We start from the raw sequence: 25,554 nt of genomic DNA, 5'->3' as shown, positions 1-25,554 counted from the left end.
ATCACAAAATATAGAAAAGTTCCAGAGGGGATGAATATTGAATATATGTCTGTCTTTTTGTAACAGGACATGATACATGACAAAAAAAAAAAAAGATTAAAAGCACAAAAAAAGTTTTCAAACATCAAAATGAAATGAATGCAAGCTCTGAAGGACTCAGAGCTGAAGCTGTGTCTGGTATTAAATGGTCATGATTCTTACAAGAACATCGCTGTTTGTCTTGAAGACAAGCCGGGGGGCGTCCCGAGTTAAGACGTGCCGGGGTAATTTCCCTCCAAGGCTGCAGTCGTCTCTCGTCTGAGGAGAAATAATGGCTACTTTTTAAGGATGGACAAATAAAACAGGTGAACAGAGGCAACAAAAAAAAAAAAAAAAGACAGAAATACAACACAAGTGTGATAAAAAATGATGAACTGAAATGGTGGTTGTAAAGTTTTATGACAGGCCAAGTAAACATGCAAACATGCTTGTGTAGTTTTATTTTCACCCTCGGATATCTGAAGTAAACGGGCCACTTCAGAATGTGTTTAGTGATGCCCGAATACTGTGATCAGCAAAAGTATTCATTGATCCCAAAACCTTTTTATATTTTGTCATTTTCAAAATAAAAAAAAGGCCAAACTATCCATATGGGGCTGCGGGGATGTTCATCTTAAGGAAGGACGGGGAAGCTAATCAAAGTTACTGGATAGAGGAGGACAGAGATCATTACAAATACAGGGTAATCCTGGGAGAACACCTGCTTCTATGCTGCCAAAAGACTTAGAAGTGGGGTGGGGGTAATGTCATAGTGATGTTAGAGTGGCCTAGTCCAAGTCCAGATATGATCTGCTGTGGTAATAGTTGAAAGTTTTTTAAAAAGTTAAAGAAAAAATCTATTTGATATACAAATCTGAGACGGGCCGCAAAATGCTTGGAATCTAGATTGTGCAAAACACAAATTTTCAGAATTTAATTTTTCTAAAAAGGTTGAAAACCATGCAGCCGCCTCCTAAGTATGCTCTAGTTTTTGTTAAATAACCGGTTAAAATCCCAACAAGCTAGACTGAAGGCTAAGGTTGTATTTTAAGAGCAGAGAAACACTTATACGCTGTAAAACCAGATTAAAAGTCATCATTTGTTTTTAAAAACTATTTTAAAATGTGTTCCTAATCTACTTAACATACATAGAATAACACAACTCCAGCTGAATGGATTTTGAAGTGTTTTTTCTGCCTGAGCTTTTATTTCTGAAATATTTTTTTTTTTATTTGTATTCATTACTTTCTTTTTGTTTTTTAAAACAAAAGGACTTTTTACATAACTTTATATTATGGTATGTTTAACTTGTGTCATTTTAAACAGTAATACAGGTACTAAGTACTCAGTACTTGAGGCAGCCTTTTTAAACAAATACTTTTTTATTCTAACTTAAATAATTTATTGGGTGACTAATTTTTACATTTACACAACTAGAAATTGGTAGAAGTAGGGCTACTTTTACTTGAGTACATTTTCTTGGTATTCTACCCACCCCTGATTGTCATTTAAGTGAGTACCTTATTGCAGCATTAAAAGTACAATCCTCTCAAACATGGATTCAAGCAGGATTTTATGCACAGTGTAAATTAATTCAATAAAAGAAATCCAGGGAGGTGTTATATAATCGGGTCAGACTGTGCAGCCAAACACTCCTGAACATCTGTTGTGATAGATGTTTGTTGTTAGTTATGGGCCCCTTAAGGTCTATATTCCCCTTAAAGGAGTGAAATGTCAAACACTTCATGAAAAAAGTTACTTTTTGGTGCAGTAAACTCTATTAGAGTATTCTTCATAATTTCTACTCTGTATTTCTTAGCTTCGGTAGAAACTAGAATTTCCGAAGTAAAATGAAACCTTTTTTTTATGTAATACATGAATTTTGGGAAAAGGGAAAGTTTTACTTAGATTCCCTTATACTATTTCAATGTTTAGCAGCAGTATGTACATAAACCAAAAAATACTACATAAACTTTAATCTAAAAATGTAGCATTTTGAACAAGCACTGTAACTCACAGCAGGACTGATTCTGCTCCGAGTCCAGACGTTACAGAATCACACACGGAGCAGGACGTAGTCCCGACTACAGTCATTTTGACGGGGTGCAACAGTCCAGCAAAAGCCTGCTCGCTGCTCATGGGACTGATATATGCCCTAAACTTGGCATACCCTCCCACTTTGCACTACACTTTTTAAGTCTTATAAATACTTTTCCTGGAGTTGGATGGATTTAAACTGTTCCCAAAAGTAAACAACCTCAAGTTGAAGTTGCTTCCTAAATGAATTCATGACTTTGTCATCTTAGGGTAGGAATTAGCAGTGGGATCCAATTAATCTTAGTGTCATTAATGGTTTTTATTTTTTGCTAAATAAGGTATATGACATTTCGCAAAAAATAGCAGATACTTTTTTATTCAGTATCTATTAGAGATTTTATTCTACATTGAGATGGTTAGACAGTTTAAGCTGTTCATTTTTAATTTTGTTTAGGGCGTCGCAGTGGTTAGCACTGCCGTCTTGCAGCAAAAAGGTTCTGGGGACATTAAAAGACAAACCCTTTGTATTCTATCGGACCTGGGAACCTTTTCTGGGCTACCTTGATGTCACCACATCCCGTAGAGTGAGGTCAAGACTTATGGAACTGGCCTGGGAAAAAGACCCAGAGTTATAATGTGACAAGCTATCATATTTGTGTGGATACTATATATATATATATATATATATTGGTCTCCCTGATTACTCGTTGTTTTGTTTTTCCTCTTTTGTTTATTTGTTTCATTTTATTTATTTATTTTTTCTGTGTATTTTGTTTATTATGTTAGGCCTGAATTTCTGTATTTGTTAAGCACTATCTGTTCTTTGTTTTCCGCGGCTCCAGCGGCTTCTGCTTTGCAAGAAAAAGTTTAATAAAAATAAAGTTGAAAGAAAAAAAAGGTTCTGGGTTCGATTCCTGGCCCCTGGTCTTTCTGCATGGAGTTTGCATGTTCTCCCTGTGCATGCATGGTTCTTTCAAGGTACTCCTGCTTCCTTCTGCAGTCCATAAACATGAATATTAGGTTAATCGGCTTCTCGTAAGTGTGAGTATGAATGGTTGTTTGTCTCTGTGTTGCCTTAAAATTATGAGTAAATGCTGTTTGTGCCAATGAAAAACAGGTGCACTTTACTTAATTTGTTTTTTTGTTTTTTTTTAACTAACTTACAACTTGGATGTAATTAAGGAAATGTTACTTAATATCTGTTATGTCTTATGGAAAGTAAAATTCACATGATACTGGCAGGTGAATGTTACTTGATATGGCAGCATTCAGTTTGACTTAAATCATTTGCGTGCAAATACAATATATTATAGTTGTTTTTTTCAGTGTATGTGAGACTATGTTTCCTTTACTATGCAATTCATCAACTCTAATTTGTAAGGGCAATTTCATTCTGAAAACTTTTTAAACTGCTAATAAACGTTGCCAATAGCAGGCCAGTCTAATCGTTGATGTGTTCTACAGACTCCAGACAGCTAAACGGACATTAACTGGGGAGAAATCTGAGGACTCAGAAAACTCTCCGTGGCAAACACACAGTCTCAAGACTGAAGAAAGCTGCAGCAATGTGCGATTATTCAGCCTCCAGTTGGTGCTCTGACCCTCTGGCCCCGTTCCAGATCATTTGCATATTGTACTAATGAGGTGTTGGCACCATGAACAAGGCTCAGGGCTCGCAGAGAGCCACACAAAGACAGACATCGATGGAGAGACAGATATGCAGTGTTATTTTAAGAAAAATTTGATCATGAGAAATATTTAGAAATATTGAGCAAATGAATTTTATTGTTTAATTTATATCTATCAGGAGCAAATGAAGTACCGTACTCATCAATACTTCATCCATCTATCCAAAGGAAGATATCCTCCTCATGACTGCCCTCTCTTGATGCCGCGGTCCAGAGGGGATGTAAGACCTGCAGACAGTCGACATGCTGTCTTCCATCTGGGCACGCACACCCATCCAGGTGTGTGTGTCCATCACTTGCCAAAAATAACTTCTCTTCTACAATAAACAATGTTTTCTAAAATAAGACACCAATGTTGATGCACACAGTGCATTATGGAGCTGATTGTTGATTCCAAACCATAAAAGTGCATCCCACATGGCAGCAGGCAAATAACAACTGTAAACCCTCTGAAATATATATATAAAACAACAATTAACCCAAACATTACTTTGCTGTTTTTCCTCTGTGATGTCTGCACATTGCACAGCTTCTATTTTACTCTACTCTTTCTGAAGGGTTCAGGTACATTTGCATCTGCTAAAAAGAAATCTTAAGTCACTTTCAAGCAGTTAGACCTTCTTGTCATCTTTAGAAAATGTCTTGATTTGTTGGACTTTGGGAACTTTTATCTGACCTGTTAATCATTCAGGCATAAGAGGTCCACAAATCTCAAGGGAAAACATTCCAATGGTAATTGCTGTTGTCATAACAAGCTCTCTGGCAAAACATTCCTGAATGTGAAAAAGATTATACTACAGACTTTATCTATAGTACGAGTTAAAGAAATGTCACAAAGCCATCCAAGTTCATGTTTACTTTTACAGTCTTCACGTCTTGTTAGTTGGAGTTTTACTTTTTTCTTTATTTGAGCTAGATGGCTGGCAGCTATGAGATAATCACCTTCCTCTCTGTGCCCTGCAGCGGTGTAAGGCAGGCCTGCAGGGCTTCCCAAGCTCCAGCGGGCCTCAGCTGCAACGTGCAGACTCTTTACAGTCTTCATCACATGCACAGAAAAATTCACACACACCGAGGCACGTACAGAGACACACTCTGATAGATGTCCTCATCGCTCTCGTACATTTCTCCCACTATGGCAGCTGATGGAAAAGCATGGAGGGTGGAGAAGCAGGGAGGCAGGTTTGTGTGCATGTTGGAGGTGATGTGACATTTCTGGGCTGACATGAAGCGACACTCTGCCCCCTCGTGCCTGGAGCGAGCTCTCGGGGAAAGACACTGATGGAGGTCTGAGGTCTCATAGGAGAAGGTGGGGGAGGTTTGATGGTGTGAACAAGAAAAGGAAAGTGTGTGCTGCAGCAGAAACAACCTGCGAACTGAAGTCTTCCCATGACATGCTTTTAAATGCTCCTCTTTTCTTAAATAAATCATGATAGGAAAAAGAAGTAGTTTGTCATTACCAAGATGGCATTACAAACAAACAAAAAACCCCAAGAAAATAATATAAAGTAAAAATTATAAAACTCAATTGCTTAAAACAAAGATAAATTAGTTATTTTATCAGGAACAAGCAGAATTTCTCCACAGTGGCAGCAACGCATGGGTTACAAAAACCCTGCAAAAAAGCTTTTAAAACACAAATTCTTAAACCACCTTCCATATTTATTACTACCCTATTAAAACTCTTTACAATTCACTTTACTGCAGTACAGAAATGTACCCTCTAATTTTAATACTTTCTCACAACTAGTTTTAGCACCCTCTCAAATAAGAGAAAAATCATAGTAAGTGAAGCAATATAATAATAAAGTCAAAACATTTTAAAGCTGATCACTCTTTGTAGGAGTCGTTATTTAGTGATTTGTACCTAATTGCATAATGACAAGAAGTCATCATGCTTTTTTACTTAAGTGCAAAAATTACAGTAACAGGAATTCACTTCTTCCACTAGTTTTACAGTTAGAGTATGGATACTTTTGGATCTAGAGGTGACAATGACCTGGGTGACTGAAAATCTTCACCAGCATAACTATAGCTGGGTTTCCATTACAAATGTGTGCAAAACCATGGCATAATTCTGCTAAATTCTAAAACGCTCATTTTCAGATTTGCAGTATTTCCATAAGAAATAAAATGCAATCAAAAATGTAAAATATCCACATGAATCCAAATATGCTCCGCCACCTCCTACTGCTTCCTGTCTCTTCCTTCATCTGTTTACAGGATGGTAAGGTCCAGTTGACGATCATATGACCTGTGTGATGCGTAAAAAAGAGTTTCCATTGCAGTTTTGTGAAATAATAACTCCAATGCAACCGAAAAACCAACCAATCAAAGCGTAAAGAAACTGTATTGTTTCCTTTTAGCAAATTTATTCTCGTAATTACAATTAATGCAATTTAAAGGTTGAAAATGCAATTTGTAACAACCAGGATTAGCCACATTTATTTCACAACCATACATAGTGGCTTTTCTGTACCATCATCACAGACATATTGAGTTTTTTTTTTTTTTAGATATAACCCAGTAGGTGAGGCTAGAAGAAAAAAAATTATGATAATAAAACAACAAATATCTAATGGTTTAGTGGAGGATTGATACGGCTTTTTAACTTTAGAAAGGAAAGTAAAAAAAAAAAAGATTAATACATTTTATTATGCAAACAGTTCAGCTAATAAGGTCTCCAAAATTCCCAGTAAGGACCCCAAGAGTGTCATTTGCTTTTCTCATGTAAGGTGTACACATTTAAATAGTCACTGATGTTCTCTAATCTATTTGATTTAACAAATTTTAACATTTTGCACACTGCAAAAAAAACAAAAAAAAAAAACAATCTGTGACACAAAAAACTGAACTCAACCCCAATGATTCAACAGCTACATAGTGATCTGCTTCTCCCACTATCTCAGCCTCCGATTTACATGTGAATACGCTGGAATAAAGGATAATTTCGCTATTCATTATTATCTCCTGTGATAAATTGTCAAATTGTTTTGGAAAAATACGGCATAGACTGCATGGCTATGTCATGATTTGCTGGACTTCACATTTATTTACAGGCTAAGGTTGTTTAATCATTTTCTGTGCAGTTATTATTATTATCCCAGTGCTTCTTCTGAGTTTTCATTTGCTGTTGTGTTCAAATTCTGTATGTGTAAGCATGTAGTACCATTACCAGGTTTGTCTCCTCAGCCTTCCTTTCCCATCAACCTGCAGCTTGGTCTTATCATCCACCCATCCAATTATTACAGATCCAGCACTTATAAATCCTAAAATCTATTTGGCCCATTTCCCCTGTGTCTTCAAGCGCTCTATATGTTTATTTACTTTTATTTTATTTCCTTAAATGTCATCTTTGTTGTGATTCTGCCTCCTTCCTCTCTGCTGCTGGGTCCATCCATTACATGACGAATTATGTTTTAATACTTGAAATATTGACCATGGATAACTTACGTATGAGCAAAATGAAAAGCTGATCACTTTAATCGGACAGCAAAGGTAACTTGTGCAACATTCAGGATCTTTGTTACATTTCAAACCTCATGCTGTGTTATGTACTGTATGCATGTTTCTTACTATACGAGCGGGAGTTTGATAAATGTGAACCTTGCATAATTTAATAATTTTAAAGGAGCTGCAGCTAAGGAGCTTTTCATCAACAGCTGAAGGCTAACGTGATTTGTTTTTTTCATGCAAACAGCCCAAACTTCTCAAAGAACTTCAGCATCATTCCCCAAAGATTTTCAGTGTGTTGAGCTGTGATTTTATGTATGTCATTAGCAGAAGAGACACAGAATAATTGAGTGCTGGAAGTTTAGAAGTGGTTTCTTCCATATAAATGAAGAGGCTAAAGACACAGTAAACAGAAACACAAGTGATTAGCTTGAATTAAACTATCCATCATCATTCACTGCACACAGACAAGCCCCGGATAATGTGGAGCTATGCAGAGATGTGAGAAAGTCGCTACCGTCGTCACACGAGAAGGGGATTAGACTTCATGAGGGAAGCAGCTGAGGATGCTTCATGCAACACGATTCCCACTCACAACCCCCCCACCCCCCTATGTCTACACCTCTATCCAAAGCGTGCACAAACATGGGGAGATGTGAGGAATAGGAGAAAGCCTGCAGGCCGCTTTGCTGTGTGCAGCCTTGTGGGTGCATGGGGAAAGAAACATATGGGTATCGTTTACACAAATGGACTGCATAAATGTGCGACAGCCAGACAAAATATGGAATCTGAGCCACTGAGGGAGAGGAAAACTGTTCTGTTTGGGATGTTTGAACACGTGCATTCTGCCGATGAAACAGCCAGCATGTCTTCTTGGCAAATAGAACAGCTGCAGGTTAATTATTAAAAGCATGCATAATCTGTTGAGGTGAAAGTTGACTGCACCAAATAAGAAAACAGATTACACTAAAGAGAGAGTCATTTGGGGGGAAGATGTACCATGTCTTACACACCATCATTTTCTTCATCTTCCAAATATTTTAAGTGATATACCATAAATCTATCAACTGTTTTAGTCTGATATCTCTTAATAGAGCCCAGTGTACAGTAGCTTCGCTGCAATCTGAAATCCTCTAACATGCAAATCAAGAACAACTGTAGATAGAACCATCTCATGGATGACCAATTGAGATTAGGCAGCAATACATAAAAAAATGTATGTTAACAGATAATGTTCATATGAGGGCATAATTTGTTTTTTTTTAAGAGAACGTGAAAAACTTCACGAAATAAGAATACTTTGCACTTTACCTTATCTGAAGGCATGTTCCAGGGCAGCGAGACAGTGGTGAAGTGTGTGGTAGGGGTAACAGATAGGTTTAAGGTGGGTTTGGGATAACAATAGGGCTACAAATGTCTTAATGGGAGGCAGGCAGTTAGAAAGCTGAAGCTAAATAATGAAAGTGGAGGAGATAACGCAGCTGGGTTCAGTCATATTGCATGAAAAATGGCTCTTGGTTTATGGTATCAGTCTTTTTTTGCCCACATGTTGCTTTCTCTTTATGTATTTTCACTTCATAATCGTTTTTCCTGTTTTTTCTTGACTAACCAAAATTTGTTATCTATTCTTAATCTAGACCAGTGGTTCCCAAAGTGTGGGGCGCGCCCCCTAGGGGGGGCGCAATGCCATTGCAGGGGGGGCGCGGGAAGCGGTATGGATGAATGAAGAAAAAAAAAAAAAAACAGCGCTTGCTTGACTGAGCATAATGGACAGTTGTGACACTGCAACCCACATTTGAGAAGATCTGCAGCAACAAGCAGGCTCACTACAGCCACTGAATAGATGGGAGGATTAATGTACAAAGAAAAAACTCTCAGGGAGCTGTTCAATGTTTTCACTCCATTTTGCACAGAGGCTTTTTTAATGTATTGATGATAGCAAAGTTAAATATTGTTACAAATAAAATAAAAAAAGAAATATGTTTAAAATAACACAGACAACAAAGAATCCTCTTCTAATCTACAGTATAGAACTATGAAAAAAATACAGTTACACAAAAGTGTTCCACTCTAAAGATGGTGTAGTTTGTTTTGTTGCAACCTGAAGTGTGAAATAAACTTCAGTGGAGTTTGAAAACAAAATATGTGTATAGGTTTATTATATCTGGTAGAACGATGTGTGTTCAGTTGTGTTTTTTTTTTTTTTTTTTTTTTTTTTTTGGGGGGGGGGGCGTGGAAATTTTATTGTAATCCAAAGGGGGGCCCAGAAGAAAATCTTTGGGAACCACTGATCTAGACAGTGTAATAAAAGCAAGAAACAAACCTCAAATAAGCTTTTTATTTAGTATAATGCTATAACTTCCCTGGTTAATCTGCGCAGATATAAATGAAACATGTTTAAAAGAGGTATTTTTTTTATGTAGTATAAAGTTTAGTTGTTCTTGCACCTGTCAAAGTTCCCCACTGAGTTTCAAATGTCATTGAATGCTTTAAATCACCAGAGGGAGCTGAGCTATCTGTCATTCTGTCAACATTTAGTTTGATTACACTCTACTTTGATGCTAAACAAAATCATATTTAAAAAAGCACATTCGAATAATACTATAAACAATAATACAGCAGCTGGAACATTCAGGTTGAATTTTACATGCTTTGGGAAATAGTGTCGGGGAAGAGAGACATTAAATGAACAAAGTTCAGGTGCATTTATCTGCTGTAGTGTTGTGCTTATTTGGATGAATTTCAGGACGGACAAAACGTAGAGTGAAATATGGTATACTCACTGTATAATTCCTTATATATCCCAGCTTGGGTATAAAAGAGAAAGGAGATTTGTTTAACCACAGCAAAGAAAATGAGAGTGCAGTTAAACAAGATTTAATTTAGTAGGTAGAGCAACCTCCACTATTAATGGTGGTCCTGGTAAAGGTGTTTGAAAAGGTCTTCAAATCAATAATCTTTTACTGCAGGAGTACGATCTAATACTGAATAAGTTATAAAAATCCCGCTTTAAATCCAACCTTTTCACCAGAAGAGCAGCACATTCAGAGCCTCAACAATTCATGTAAAAAGCAAATGAAAGTTAAAGATTCTTTTTAGGTTGATTAAAGTGTCCAGGAAACCTTTGATTTGCAGTGCATACGTTCCTGTTTCTCTAAGGGTATAAATATGAGATAATACAGAGGAACAATCAGTCACTTTTTAAAATAGTGGAGAAGTAAAAAAACATTATTCAAGAAAAGCTGATGTGCATTGATCCAAATAAGTCAGGAAAGTATAAGACTTACAACCAAAATATGCTAAAAGGCTACAAGAAGATAGCTATTCAATGATATATTATATTTACCTATTACACAACTGCTACAAAAACTTACTGCTTTGATTCCAAAACTGCAAATTGCAATCTATTTGAAAACTTCAAATACGTTTCCTGCAGAGAGCAGTGTAAAACTTTTATTTGTCATATCTGGAGGTGCATTATCAACTAAGATACAACCTATTTATTCACATATAATCCTAGTTTATTGAATAGGAGAAACTAATAATTTTTATCCGGAATGGTTTCTGTCTCTGGACAGTATGAACTGTATTGTGTGTTTGCACTGAGTCCATATTAGCTGCTATGCTGTGAGCAATAAACATCAAACTCACTAGATAAGGAGTTATCTATGATGCAATAAATTATATTTCTGATAGAAACTCTCTGCCCAATTTTAATAATAGCTTTTGAGAATAAGCAGTCAAATGATAGCATTAGACTAGCTTTGTGCATGTGCAAGTATGCTGATGATAAATGTATTTATTTGGCCTAATCTGAAAACTAATAATTCAATTTATATTTTTGTGTAAATATGAAACGTAAAAGAAAACATGAGAGAAAAGCAAATAGCTCATAATGTTATGTTTGTGATTAATCAGTTTCGTAGTTAGCACTAAAGATTAGTATCAGGACATCCTCAAGCCTTAAAAAAAAAAAAAAAAAGAAAAAGGCACTCGGAATCAGATCTCCAAAAAACGGGAATTTAGGATTTTTTTTTATTTTCTTTAGCCAGAGCACTAAAACAACTAACTTCTGTCTGTGGAGATCCAGTTTCTACACCTCAGCAGAAAGTCATCAGGGTATTAATGTTCACCCTGTTCACTAAAGGTTTTTTATTTTTTTTAATAAAACCTATCACAGAATTTAGTGGTTTATAGGCGACTACCTTAAAAACATGTTATTACTAAGATAAGAAGGAAAAATTGGAAGACAACACAAAGTTGGAAATTAGTAAAAAATTATAATTCAAAAGTGAATTGAAAGTTTAGAAACGTAAATACAGATATTAAATTACATTTACATTTCTCCCTCCTGCTGCAATTATTTTCAACATTTTTATCAACTGAAAAAGTATATAAAATTATAAAATCATTATTAGTATAATAACAAAAGAATTATTATCAGAAGCCTCGCTGCGGAAAAAAGAAACAAAGGGACGAGGGGAGGCTGCCTACTCCCGCTTTACTCAGCTAGTCTTGTGGCGGCCACCGTAGCTGTTGTCTTTTTGGCGAAACAGCGCAATTGCATAGATCAGACTGTCCTAAAGCTACTTGCAATGTCTGCAACATGGCAATTTCAAGGGGAGGTAGCAGCAGAGCTACATTTAACACCACAAACTTGATTCAAAACATGACAATGTGTATGAAGCGTTTTGTGAAGCTGCAGATGAAAAGGTTGCTAAAGCAAAGCAACAAGCGCTGGACGTTATGAGGAGAGACAAATACTCCAACGAAAATAAGAGAGCAAAGAAGTTCACAGAAAGGTTGGTCGAATTTGTTGCTCTTAACAACCAGCCCATCTCAGTAGTTGAGAATGTTAGACTAACTCGTGTTCCAGAAGTTTTGGACCCCCGCTATGCTCTTCCATCGAGACACTACATTGTGACTATTTGTCAATCTGTTCACACCACATTTAAGATGAGAAAGGGCATTTAAAATTTGCTCAGTGCATTTCGTTTTTTATTGACATTATGGCAGCCTATGTTAACCACTAATAAGCTAAAAGTGAATCTTGGATAGCACTTTCTTTTTGATAATACTGTACCAAGTCAGTGTTTTTCTAAAATATTAAATTGAAGCTGACCTTTAATTCTCAGTAAGATTTTGATTTCATGGGATTTACAATAATAATGAAATATTAGTCTTATTAAAAGTTAAGTTTTATACATTTCAATACTGAAATCAGAATATCAATCGGGACTCGAAATCGCATCGAATTTGAGGTTAAAAGATCAGATCGTGATCGGAGGCCTAAAATGCTGATCGGGACATCCTTAATTACCGATATTTTGCAACAATCCACCCACCACCACTATTCATATCTACATACCTGTCTGAATGCAGTCATGTTTTTCTCGCTATTTATTACTTTGTTGGTTGATTATTAAAGCCAGGCATACACTGAGATATATTTTCAATTGTTGCAAGCAGCTACAGCTCAAACTGTATGATAAAACCACAGGGTTTAAAAGTTAACAGCTCACAATGTATTTTCCTCACACTGCACGTCCAAAAACCCCACGTCGGACTCAGCGCGGAGTGATGACGCTGGTCGGACTCATCAATCTGGAAGAAGGAGAAGAAGAACTCCGTTGTTTGCACATGCGCAATGCTCGAGGTTCTGGTAAATCAGCTCGTAGACGCTCGTAGCTCTGCTTCAACAGCAGAATTTGTTCAGGAAAACCTCACGACGGCCAACTGAATTTCAAACATGTTCGATTTTCTCCCAACCTTACAATTTTTGATCAGGAGGTGGTCGCGAGAGGCGAATTGCCCCTCGTTACCGTCAACGCAGGACGCACGATGAGGCTGAAAGTCGGCCTGATCGAAAAATTCTCGCACGACTGGAGAATTGGCCTGAAAAAGGGTAAAAAAAATGGTACAGTGTATGCCTGGCTTTAGCAAGATACCAGAAAAACTGCTCGCAATATATACTAACCAAAATATCCTGGTACCTTGTTTTCTTCATATCCGGTGCATTTTCTTCTAAAACCTGAGGATGTCCTAAAATGTATTTTATAAATATGTTTACACTTGCTTATTCGGTGTATTTTAACTCTAATACATTTGAAAAACAAATTGAGCAGAGTTAGAAAAATGTTCTACAGTGACAAAGTCTCTGCAGCTTCGTGGCTAAGCTTATTTTTGGCAGTGGAACAGAAAAATTTAGGATTTTACATTACATTAATTTACATTTATAAGTTTAAAGAAGTAGCTCTTTATATTGACTTTATATTAAACTCGCTTTTAATTGTTTTTAATTGTTTTCTCTCCCTTTTGCTTATAATGTTTTATGTAAAGCACTTTGAATTGTTCTGTACATGAAATGTGCTATACAAATAAACCTGCCTTGCCTTGCCTTGCCTTGCCTAAACTACAGATTACATAAGGGTTTGCAAAGGCAGAGTTAATTGCATGCAGCTACTACCTAAACAATCCCAACCAAAGTCAATTAGCAGTTTTGTTGTGCAACCACAAAATCCAGGGGATCTGACGACTGTCAAATAATTACATTACCAGAAATAATGGTATGGAGGAAAGCACTTTTTTCTGATATTACTTTGGATTTCTCTTCTTGTTGTGAGTTTCTATGGTTTGTTAAGTTTAACTTAGAGAAGCGTTTAGAAGTAAAATTGTTTTGGGCTTCTTAACTTTGAAGAAAATAAAGTAAGAAGTTTGTACTTTTTATGTCTATTAAAAGGATTCCTTCTAAATCACATTTAAAAAAAAAAACAGCTGAAGGGATAAAATCCCCTAAAACTTTTTCTTAATGTTTATTCACTTCATGAGAATGAATAAGTCAAAGATAATCTGCTAATTCATGTTTGTTTTGTGTATTTATGAATCACCCAGCATCATTCTTCATTATCAGTAATGTTGTGACAGTTTAACTAGAGACCAATGACCCCCCCTACCCCCACGCCCCGGAAAAGCTCAGGCAAAGATAAGGAAGAGCTCCTACCTTGTTTCTCTTGAAGTAGGCCCTGCGGCAGGCAGCAAAGCACTTCTCGCTGCAGAAGCTCTTCAGCTCACTCCCCATGCTCAGAGAATAGCGTTTTACGCCAACCTTCTGGCACCAAGCGCACATTATCTGCACATTTAATGTATCTTCATCTAAAAAAAGAGACAAAATTGGTTAAATAATCTGCGAAAGAAACCAAATATACACAAAAGCACCTGTTAAGGATTGGGAAGTACAAATATAATTTTGGAGAAAAGCAGAAGCTGAAACTGAAGCAGAAAACTAAGGATGAAAACTTCACTCCTGTTTCGGTTTTTACTGATTTTGCAGCTTTTATTTGACTGATTCTTACATTGACCAAATACAATATAACCACAGAACATACATAATTTCTTATTTTATATCAAGCAATATTATTCAAACTCAAAACAATAGTAAACAACAGTAGCCATGAGAGCTGCTGACCTTTTGGTTATTAACCAATGACTTACATAGATTTTTAAAAAGAAGTGGAGAGAAGTTGATTATTTCTATCAGCATGAATCTATTGGAGATTTCTGATATAAGACTAAATAATTTATTACTTGTTTTTTTGGCTGATATTGGACCTGAACATCCCTACAAGACAAACCAATTATGTCCAGCTGGTCTGTTTGAATTAAGCAAATTAGATCTAAATGCAAAAGCAAAATAAACTGGTGGCTTAAAATCCACAAACAATGAGTAAAGCCTGCAGAATGTCGCTAAACAATATAAATGTGACCAACGTCTGGTTATATGATATAATTTGCCGTATTCTTTCTACTAATTAACAAACAACTCTGGAGATTAATTGTGTTTTTTTAACTTGAAGGTATATAGTTTCCGTTCCTTTGACACATTTATCCAACAGTCACACTACATGAAGCTGGAACGGTTGCTGTTTGATATGTTTTATCTTTTGGTTTGTTGTTTATTGATATGGCATTTAAGTAGTGGCAGCAAGTAGAATTTATTTGCAAAAACATTTGAAAATACAATATAATTAAATCCTTTGATTATATCCAACAAATCCTGTAACTTTCCTTAGGTTTGTATGACCTTTCTGGCTAAAAGTGAATGTGACTGAATGTGTCACTCAGACTTCAATAACTTTACTGAATGACCAGAAAAGTTGTAAATATTTGACGTAATTGTTGAAATGGCATTCTTTTTTTTTAACCAGTGTGTCCTGAAAAAGTTATTGGAGGGCTGGAATAGCAAAAACATTTCAACAGTATTTTGGTTCCCACATGCACAGATCTCTTAAAGGTATAGTTGGAGGATTCTTTGCAAATTTCCGCAAAGACCCGCCCTCTCCATAAAAAAAAAAGAAAAGAAATGCATATGCACAACCCTTTACCCGCTCCCGATAGGGGACCGTCTATTAAACGTGTACGAGAGCATGCACAAGCCCATTTCTCCTTGTGTACGCTCTGTTTCAAAGTTGCTGTTTGCATCACTCATACAAGCTTAATTTCCAAAAGAAGATCTTCAATTTTTCCACTATGTCAGACTCACCACAAGTAAGTGAAAATGGGGATGAGCATGAGCCTTACGTAACCATATCACCAGAATGATTGACAGTTAGGAGGACCACTTATTTTGATGATCCACCTGGAAAAAGAACATCCTCCACTATACCTTTAAGGGATTGGGATTTTTATAGCAGAAAGTACAGCAGAGAACAAACACATTGATGATCAGGTATTTAGCCTAACTCTAGATTTTCTCCAGTCTTGGGTTGTTAAACAGTTAATCCAAATAAAACGTCTGTCTGAGTAGCAAATTATTTTAAAAGCCCCTCGGTGACAGTGAAAGGCCTCTTTTGTGGTAAGCTGTGACTGCTGATGATGAGATTTGGGCTTTTAGTGCAGTTGGTGTTGAAATGAGAAAGATCCTCCGATATTCCCTGTAGTATCCTCCAATTATCACATTATGGCTGTGTGCGGGTGAGGGTGGGAAGGAAGCAGGCCCATTAGTTTTTCACCTCGTGTCACCTCTTTATCACTGCTGGAAGGGCTTTTCACCTCTTCCGAAGCTTAATGGATCTACAGGGCCATCCCATTTAATGTAAACACTAACTCACAATTATGGGAGGAAAAAACTCTCTTGGGCCCTAAAAACAGGAAAGTATGCTCAATCTGCATTTTTATCTTCCCTTAATCTTCCTTTTTTCATTCACATAATCTCAGTGCCTACAGGGATTATTATTGAAGCCAGGATTAGGGTAAAAAATAGCATATCTTCAAGCTTGATGAAGATCGGAATGGACAAAAACATAAACATAATCACAGGATCTTCCTACAGTAGATATATTGATAAAGAATTAGATGCTTGCACCTCCTTGGAAACACTTAGGCCGACAGTTATTGCTGTAATTATGCAGCCCCCCCGACTACATGCCACAATCATTCTCCATACCTGCACCTCAAAGGGCCTTTGTGGGATTTTAGAGGAATCCATGAATAATTCAGAGTGTGTGTGAATGATTTTGAGGGGGGGGTGAGATGAGTTTAGGAAGGCGTGGGCCTCCTGGCTTTAAGTGGGGCTGCACCATCTGTTTCCCTGCCTGGGCAGGGCCAGTGGGGACTCTTCTAGGGCAATGCCAAAGCAGCACGCTTCCTCCATTGGAGTGTAGCAGCCTCCTGTCCACAGAACACACCAGGGATAATGAAGCCCCTGTCAGGCCGTGGCGCGCAGACATTTCCACTGAGAGATATTATATTGGCAACTGGGCGGCCGAGAGAAACCAAGGTGTACAGCAGGTATCAAGCTTGTTAGCTGGCTGTCCCTGGATGATATAGAGGCCAAACTTTTCACTATTTATAAGCATTTGATTCAATCACTGTCAACTTCAATTGAATGGCACCTTTTGAAACAAATAACAAAAGAGATACATTGTGGGTTTCAACTACTTATAATATTTTATATGAGATCAGTATATTTTTAATAGTTTAGGGTTCCAGCTGAGACGGTTGATCATCTCTACTACATCATCTTGATGGACTTTGCTGTTTACAATGATGGAGAAGTGACATTATCTTCTGTTCTTTAACTCTTGGGAGGGTTAACAAAAAAAATAAAACAATTATATATAAAAAATGTATCTTGTAATGAACTAAGTGAAAGGTTTAATGTAACTGTCAGACTAGTGGGATTCTTAATGGCAACATTTCTTTCTAGTCTCTTTCTGAGATTTAAAGGTATGTCAGTGGTGTTTACTAGGGAGGCTAAAGCTGCCCTGTAGATTTCATAAAATGATTGGTAAAATATACATTGTCAAACTTCATAACTTTAGTCATTAAACTGCATTAAATATGTGCTAACATGCGTCTAATTTCATGATGTTATGCATTAATTAGATGTTTATTCCGCTCCCAGAAGCAATGTCCCCTCAGCTCCGGAGCAGCAGGACGCTGCCTGAAATCCCTGTTGAGGGTCGAGCCTCTGTCTACTGAAGTAACCCGTGATAAATTAGAGCCCTGATTGGATAAAATGTCAAAATACGTCAATTCCAGTGAGGCTGGACTCAAACCTGTAATACGGCATTAGAATTTATTCCTTCCCAATATCACCTCAATCCTCAATGCCATGCAGGTGGTCAAAATATTGCACATGTTAAGCCAGGCCAACAACAACCCTAATGACTCCCTTTTTTATAGGCATGGGCCAGTTTCGGGTTCATTTGCATTTCCAAGGGGTGGACCTGTTTTCGAGTCAGACTGCATGTTTTCTTAGCCATAACAACTATATAAGCCTGGAACTCAAAAGCTACTCCAGACATTTTGATTTGAGAAAGCTTTCTGGACAGGAAGCAAAATATCTTCAAACTTAGAAAACAAAGTCCATCGGTTTGTTTTTAACTTTTTTTGGATTAAGCTTCCCCTGTTTCATAGAGGAGCAGCCGCCACTGAGGTATGTATACCAGATTAATATTAAAACAGCTAAATAAAGCTTAGCAGAAACATCAGTTTTCATATTAATTCACAGGCAGATTTAGATATCATCAGCAATGATAATGAATGCTGTATTTTTTATCAATTTAATAATAAATATAATGATAAATATAATAAAAGCAAGGCAGAGTTTAGGCTGGAAGCTTAGGGAATGCTGTGTGGTGCTGCTGACCACTTACACATGGAATAACTCAAGGTTCCATCTAAGATCATGTCTTGTTTTAATAAACTGAAACATTCAGTTTGTTTAAATGAGACTTCAAGCACTGTAGTTCAGTTCTTAACTGATATTGAGTTTCATAGATCTAGGGTGTCAAACATCTTACAGTTTTTAGTCTAGGTAACACACCACCTTGATTAACATGTCTTTATGAAGAAGCAGAGTTTAGTCGACATGCCTGGCAAGAAAGGCCAAGCCATGACTCAGATCAAGTCTTAAAATATTTTACTAAAAAACCCAGGAAAGATGTTTATGGTAAAACCAGCAGTTTAGGCAGATTTGACTGTGACAACTTAGTCTAAAATGCAAATCCATAGGTTTGTTTTTGTCTTAAACATAAATCATTTACACGTTTTTCATTAACTTGTATTACACAACTTTTTATTAGGCAACAAAAAGAAAATGCCAAAAGAAAAATGCATTTATGCTAATACCTGCAGGTGGCTTGATAAGCGGTGGAGGGATCATGGGGACCATGACTGGCATGTTGCCATGCTCCCTGCTGCTTGGCGTGGAGGTGGATGGAGTGCTGGATGGCTCAGTGACTCCATTTCTTGAGTTTGGCAGGGACAGGGAGCTGTTGGCTCTATCGGGAGAGCCCTCACTGCTCTCTGTTGAACCTGGGATTTTTGGCAAGGAGTTTTCTGTGCAACAGATAGGATTTAAATAAATTTAGGATTTTCATGCATGTATCTCCTCACTGCATATCCTGCTGTAATGTAAGATCCTAAGGTTACCTAGAGGTGGAGAACATTCCAGTCCACACTGTAAAAAATGCATTTAAAAGTAGGCTTAAATATATATTCTAGGATAGTTTAGGTTATAGTTTACACCTGGTCTTCATCAGAATTAATATCTTCATCCCGTACTTTATAGAAACTGAATTCAAAATAGAGAGACTGCATGAAACCTATGAAAATCCTTGCTGCTGCTTTATAAAGTCTACAGCTATAGGCAATTTGTCGCTCTACAGCACACAGGTACTGGTGCATGACTCAGCCAAATGTCAGGATCGAGTGTTACCTTGTAAATACCTGTACATATTTATGCTAATATCTCTGTTTGAACTGTGTGACCTGCCCTTGTAACTATGTAGCCTCGATTTTTTACATTTTTAATTTTTTTGTAATTGTTGTTGGCATTATATTTCTTGCCCAGGGAAAAAAGAGCTAATACTGACACATTTACAGAAATGTTCATCAATGTGTACTGTCCCTGACAAATAAACAAATTAAATTATTAAAACAAAATTAATAAACAGGATGTGTGCCAGCCATGCAGTGACATTGGAGAAGCAGCTATTTGGAAAAAAATCTTTATCTAACAAGAAGTATATGGTCATTTCCCATATTCCCATATTTGAAAAGCTTGGTTAAAATTGCAGAATTCAAATAAACTTACTAAATTTCTCATAAAAAAGTATTTTCCTTTTGGTTTAAGGTGTTTTTTTTTTTGACATTTTTACAAATAATTAAATGCGTCTCTGTGAGTATTGTACCTTTTAGCACTGAGATGTGCTGCGGCATCTCTCCAATCTCCAAGTTGTCAGCGTCCCTCAGCTCCACCTTGTCATAGCCGTACCAACCCAGCAACTCGTTCATGGTGTTCTCTGCAAAACTCTGGAAAAAAAAAACGATAGGTTCATAAGAATCCAGTTAACTTTCCTAAACGTAATATGACAATGCTGCCAGCAGTATCTTTCCCCCTGACAGAAGTCTTAGATTTTTAAAAGGTACCGTAACTGTTGTTTCAGATCATTAGACAACAATAGCTTGAGTAAATAACAGAAAAAAAAAACATTTCCCAAATTCTCTTAGAAATGCTGCCCAAACCAAGCTGTTCCTAATAATGTAATCCTTATCATATTAAATCATAATTTAACTGTAATTAACCACATTTTTTGTTTAGTTTTACGAACCACAACCTTGGGGTTTGATTGCTACTTGTTTGGTAAAATAAAGAAATCACATAAGAATGTAATGCAGCATGAACTAGACTAAAATATCTCAGAAAGTAACCAATTATCCTAAATCTAGAGAAATTCAAGAATAGATCAAACAAAGTAAGTGACATCTATCTGTTACTAAAAGTCACAAAGCCATTTCTAAGGCTTTGGGATACCATGCAAACACAGTAAAATCCATTATCTAGAAGTGAACCTTTTTAGGGATAGCAGAACTAAGAAAATTACTTTAAGACTATAATCATATCAGCAGTTCCTCCATAAAATCACACGAGAACCCAAAACAGCATCTTAAGCACTTCAGGACTCACTTGCTTCATAAACTTAATATTTTTTATTGTACCACAATGGGGAAATTCACTCTCTGCTTTTTGACCCAGCCTGCTGGGGAGCAGTGGGCTGTCATTGTGTGGCACCTGGGGAGCAGTGTGGGGTTAAGGGTCTTGCTCAGGAACCCAGAGTGGAGGCTGTGGGGATCAAACTGGGTACTTGCAACCTTCTCAAGCGCACTGCTCTAACCACTGGGCCAACACTCCCCACAATAAAGGTTCATACTTCAACAAGGAGAAGACTGGGTAAAATTGGCACCTTAGACTCTTAGTAAAAGTGATGACTCTGTTATTTCGGTGTTTAGAAAAGGAAATTTTGTACAGCTTTCATAACATTTCCTTAAAGTGCAGCAGTGATCAAATGTAAACAGTGTGGGAGAAAAAACATGGTGAAATGATTATGACAATACGGAAATTGTACCCCTTCCCCCTTCGTCTGTTCCAATTTGCATGTTTTTAAAACAAAAACAAGGCTTTGTTTGACTACTGTATAAAACCTCGAACTCAATGCTATTCCTGACATTTTGAAATAAAAAAAAGTTTCCTGGTTTGGAAGCGAAACGTCTTCAAATATGAAAACCAAGTCCTTCGGATTGTTTTGAATGTTTTTGGAATGACTATGACCTGGAAGACTGATAAACTTCACCAGCACAATACAGAAATTATGTGTTGGTCTAAGCAGTTGAATAAGGGCTTTGGCTGAATTTCCAAATCTGAATAACCAGTCAATTCCAGCAAAGTCAAATTTGACTTTTAGAAATCTGCACTGATGGGTCAAAAACATTTTAAACAAGTGTTGGTGAGTAATTCATATATATATATATATATATATTTGAGTTTTTACAGCACTAGTGGCTTGTTTTTCTGACAGTAGGCAGACAGGCAAGGGGGAATGAGAGAGCAGGAGAGACATGCAGCAAAGGACCACAGGTCAAATTCGAACCCAGGTCGGCCACGTCAAGGACTAAGGCCTATGTACATGGGTTGTGCACACTAACCACTGTTCCACCTGCATGCCCCAGTAATCCATACTTTTAATGTCAGGATATATAAGTTCAATAAATTGGAAGTTCAATACATTGCCCTGTTAGTTTTGGGAATCCAACTAACAGGCCCGTAGAGAGTAATCTTTAATCCTTGGGGAAATAGGTTCGGCTAAGGTTTATCTTTCTTGTACTACTCCTGTAAACACCACCAGTGCCACTTTGCTATCTTACTGAATTGGATATTTAACTTAGATTTGTAAACCCATCTAGGGACAAGAGCTGCAAATAAGCTTCTGCTATAAGATCTATGTTAAAAACATCTTTTGTCTATGTTATTGTATCTGTCCCTATCAAATAAACTAAATAAATAAATAAATATTTAAGAGACTAACATGTACATTTTGTGGAAGCAAGAAGAAAGTCTACAATAATCAACATAAAACAGTAACATGCAGAATAACCATTAGATTTGGGGATTCTAACTTTTAAGTTCTAGTAAAACATCAAGTTAGTTTCAAAAACTGTCCTGAAAGAAGAGCTTCATTATGCAACTTTCTGTATGAAGACTTTGCGTCATTGTTTTTTAGAAAATACGAACATTTTTCATTGTATTGGAAAACCTACATCCTATTTAATTAAAAAATACTTTATTAATCCCAAAGGGAAATTAAATAAATTATAATAAATATGTTAGTTAAATAAAAAGGCATCAGTGTATAGGTTTATTATTATTTAACTCAAACAAATGGTGTCTCATGTGCATAAGTGACATGCTACATGGTACAGAAATTGGCATTATCTTACAAACCTAAAATGATTAAATCAAAGAAAATCAATGCAAAGTGCTGATTTTTATTGTGCTTTTTTGGAAGTAAAGTAACAAGAACACAGAGAGGCATTTAGAACCACTTCTGCCTACCATAACCTCACAGAACCTTGTTTCCTCAGCACAAGGGGTTCAGTTCTAAACTCAGCAGAGAAAGCTTTGTAATATGGTGTATTTCCTTTACTTTAGGCCTGTCTATAAAAGTCTGTTATTCAAGGAAGAATTCAATAAAATGCTAAAAGGGTACTATAAATGAGGAATGACAGGAGCTATTGATCACTGTGTCGTGAATTACCACAGTGGAAAGATAGTCAGCGGGAAAATGAAGCCAATGATCTGTGGGGCAACAGTAGTCAATGACAGATCACAATCAGGCTTTATCTGCAGTGTGATTGGAGCCAATAACATGCAAGTAATTGAGTTTTAAATATGTATAGCAAAAGCTAAATATTTACAGACACATATTAAAAATGCATATAAAATTACACAAAAGAAATACAAATATTTTTTGTTTTAAGGCTTCTTAGGCTTTTCACCATCATTGAACAAAGTAATAAACAAGTTTAAAAAAAAATCCCTGTCACATTATTTCTGACATTTAATTGATATAAAACATGTCAAGACACTATGAAACCAAAGGTTATAACTTTTTACAGTGTGTATATATGTTTACACTCCAATTACTAATAATCTTATCATTGTTCAACAAGGTTTTCGGAAAACAAAAAGTTTGAAAGTTTGATGGATTGCTAATTAGGAGAATTCCACTGAAGACACTGCTCCTCTAAAATAAAAAATGACAGCAGTTCTCTTTCTGCCTTTAGCTTCCTGGAAGTCAAATTTCCTTCCATGAGTCAAAGTTTGGTTTTGACAGGAACTAACACAACATCGCTGTCATGTGAAGAACTTTCGGGGGGTATTTTTGTAATAGCTAAACTAAAACCAATGTTATGTAGAAGTTTAATAGCTATGGTTCTACATTAAATGGTATCATCATTATATATATTTTGTAATCTTTTATAAGGAAATACCCTGAAAGAGATGCATAAATAAGAAACTGCTATTAGCAAAAGGTTTTATTTCATTTTTCTTATTCAAAAATTCTTTTTAAGTAATTATAAAAAGCAATTTATAAGGCAAGGCAAACATAAAGATTGAGAATTTAAGTTCATAGGTGATAATAACTAGCTTACATATGGATAATATATCACATTTATGTCAGTTAATCCCTGTAATTATTACACACTGCACCTTTAAGTAAAACTTTACAGCCAAAAATATGAATTAGGTTTTAATAAGACCATATGTGATTGACCAACACCAATAATATTTAAGAGGAAAAAAACAACTTTTTACATTTTGTTTTATGATTAAAATGCTGAAAGCTTAAAAAACATTTTTTTCTGCATCACAATAAGTTGCTTTGCGTTGGACTGACATTAAATACTGACTGAGCTTTCCAGTTGTTAGGCAAGAAAATATATAAAAGGATAAATGGCTTTAAATCATATTGCAAGGGTTACTAAATATAACAAAAGTTAGTTGTTGTGGTTACATTTTTTTTCATTGTCCCAATAAAAATTACTCAGTCACAGTCAACTCAAAATAAAAATAAAAAAAAGAAAATCAATCATGGTTTTCCAAAGACACAGCAAAAGATCATTTTTAACTAAATACCTAAAAGGATGAAGGGACTAGCAGATATTTGTCCCCTAGTAAAGGTGAAACCTTAAGTGGAGAAGAAAATCCACCTATTGAAGAAAGGAGTCAGAGCATAACCCAGGCCTGAATGTCCTCGAGCCCAAAGCGGATATAAGCCGTAAGTTAACCACAGCATCTCTGTGTCTGCCCTCCCTTCCTGCCATTCTCTGTCAACCTACTACTTTGAGAAAGTACGAGTGTTATTAGGAGCGACACTCAATCCTTGCTGGCAACTCATCAAAGCAATTGCACCAACTCCATAGCTGAGGAAGTGCAGGGGCGAAGGAGGCACAGCAACCCGTGTGCAGGTACATTACCCCTTTACATCCTTTAATCTAAACAGCTAAGGTAACATTTTAATATCATTTCCACAAATGCGAGTGCTTGAATATACACCTGTGAAAAAAGGGAAGATAATACTGCTTTTTTTTTGAGAGAGAGATGAGCACATGGATTTGTTTCATGGATGAAAAACTCCAGCACAGCGATGCTCAGAATAAAAATGAAGATAAATGGACAGAACTCGCTTTGCAACATAGAGGGCCGATGTTATTTACAGCCAGAATACTCTAAATGCCACAGCATTGTAAAACGAGCATTAATAAAAAAAAAAAAAGATGTTAAAAGTTTTCATTAAAAATCCCCTCCAAACTCTGAAAGGATATGTGATTCTGGAAACAACATTGAAATAACTGGTAGGACAAAAGGTAGGAAAGCAAAAGGATTTGATAATTACTTAAAACAAGCCAAGAGAATAAATTAAAAGGAGGGTGTGTGAAAAGAATAGAGAACAAGTGATGAACAATGTAATAAAAGTAATGAGAAAGAATGGGTATAGATCACACAATGAAGAAGTTACATGCATTGAAATGATACACAATGACCCAAATCTTTACATTCAAGGTAACAAACTTTTAAAGTGTAAAATATTTTAGTCAAACTTTTTACTTAACGCTCTGATTGAAGAACAGCCCAACCTGGTGGGGGAGATTTCAGTCCAGACAGACCCTACCTTGGCTCTACCTTTCTAATCCAAAGTCGTTAGGTTATCTTGAGGTATTTTCTACATTTATGCTGCTATATACTTAGGCTGCTGGAGGACATAGGGACCATGTTTTATCGTTCTAATTCATTCTATCGCTGTTCTTCTATTCTGTAGTATTTGCTAGTTTCAGCCATAACTTAATGTTCTCTTTGCTTTTTCTTTTCATAGTAACTTCATCTGGTCTGTTCCTTCTTGACTCTGACACCATCCTGGATTGAAATATCAGCTGTGCTGCTGCCATGTTGGAGCTTGGCCTGTTTTTCGGTGTTGTCATGTTTCTTTTACTAGAATAAACTGTATGTGCTCTCATTCAT

General features: G+C 36.4%; 1 protein-coding gene across 4 annotated transcripts in view; it reads right to left on the bottom strand.

Moving 5' to 3' along the window:
• The window catches only part of sobp (sine oculis binding protein homolog), a 53,291-nt gene that overhangs the window by 19,519 nt on the left and 8,218 nt on the right, over positions 1 to 25,554 (bottom strand). The window contains exons 2-6 of one of the 4 annotated variants that reach the window (XM_015390822.1): positions 19,889 to 20,009; positions 18,825 to 19,034; positions 14,194 to 14,345; positions 9,977 to 10,000; positions 202 to 297 (exon numbers count right to left, since the gene is read on the bottom strand). In XM_015390822.1, coding sequence (XP_015246308.1) covers positions 202 to 297; positions 9,977 to 10,000; positions 14,194 to 14,345; positions 18,825 to 19,034; positions 19,889 to 20,009 — 603 coding nt within the window. The remainder of the gene's footprint in view (positions 1 to 201; positions 298 to 9,976; positions 10,001 to 14,193; positions 14,346 to 18,824; positions 19,035 to 19,888; positions 20,010 to 25,554) is intronic. The other 3 variants (XM_015390833.1, XM_015390840.1, XM_015390850.1) reach the window with 3 other exon arrangements.

The sequence above is a fragment of the Cyprinodon variegatus genome, unplaced genomic scaffold (genome assembly GCF_000732505.1).
Source record: "Cyprinodon variegatus isolate N-32 unplaced genomic scaffold, C_variegatus-1.0 Scaffold21, whole genome shotgun sequence".
In the NCBI taxonomy this organism is placed as follows: domain Eukaryota; kingdom Metazoa; phylum Chordata; class Actinopteri; order Cyprinodontiformes; family Cyprinodontidae; genus Cyprinodon; species Cyprinodon variegatus.
Note: the sequence above shows the minus strand (reverse complement) of the source record. Positions and strands in the feature narration are given on the sequence as shown.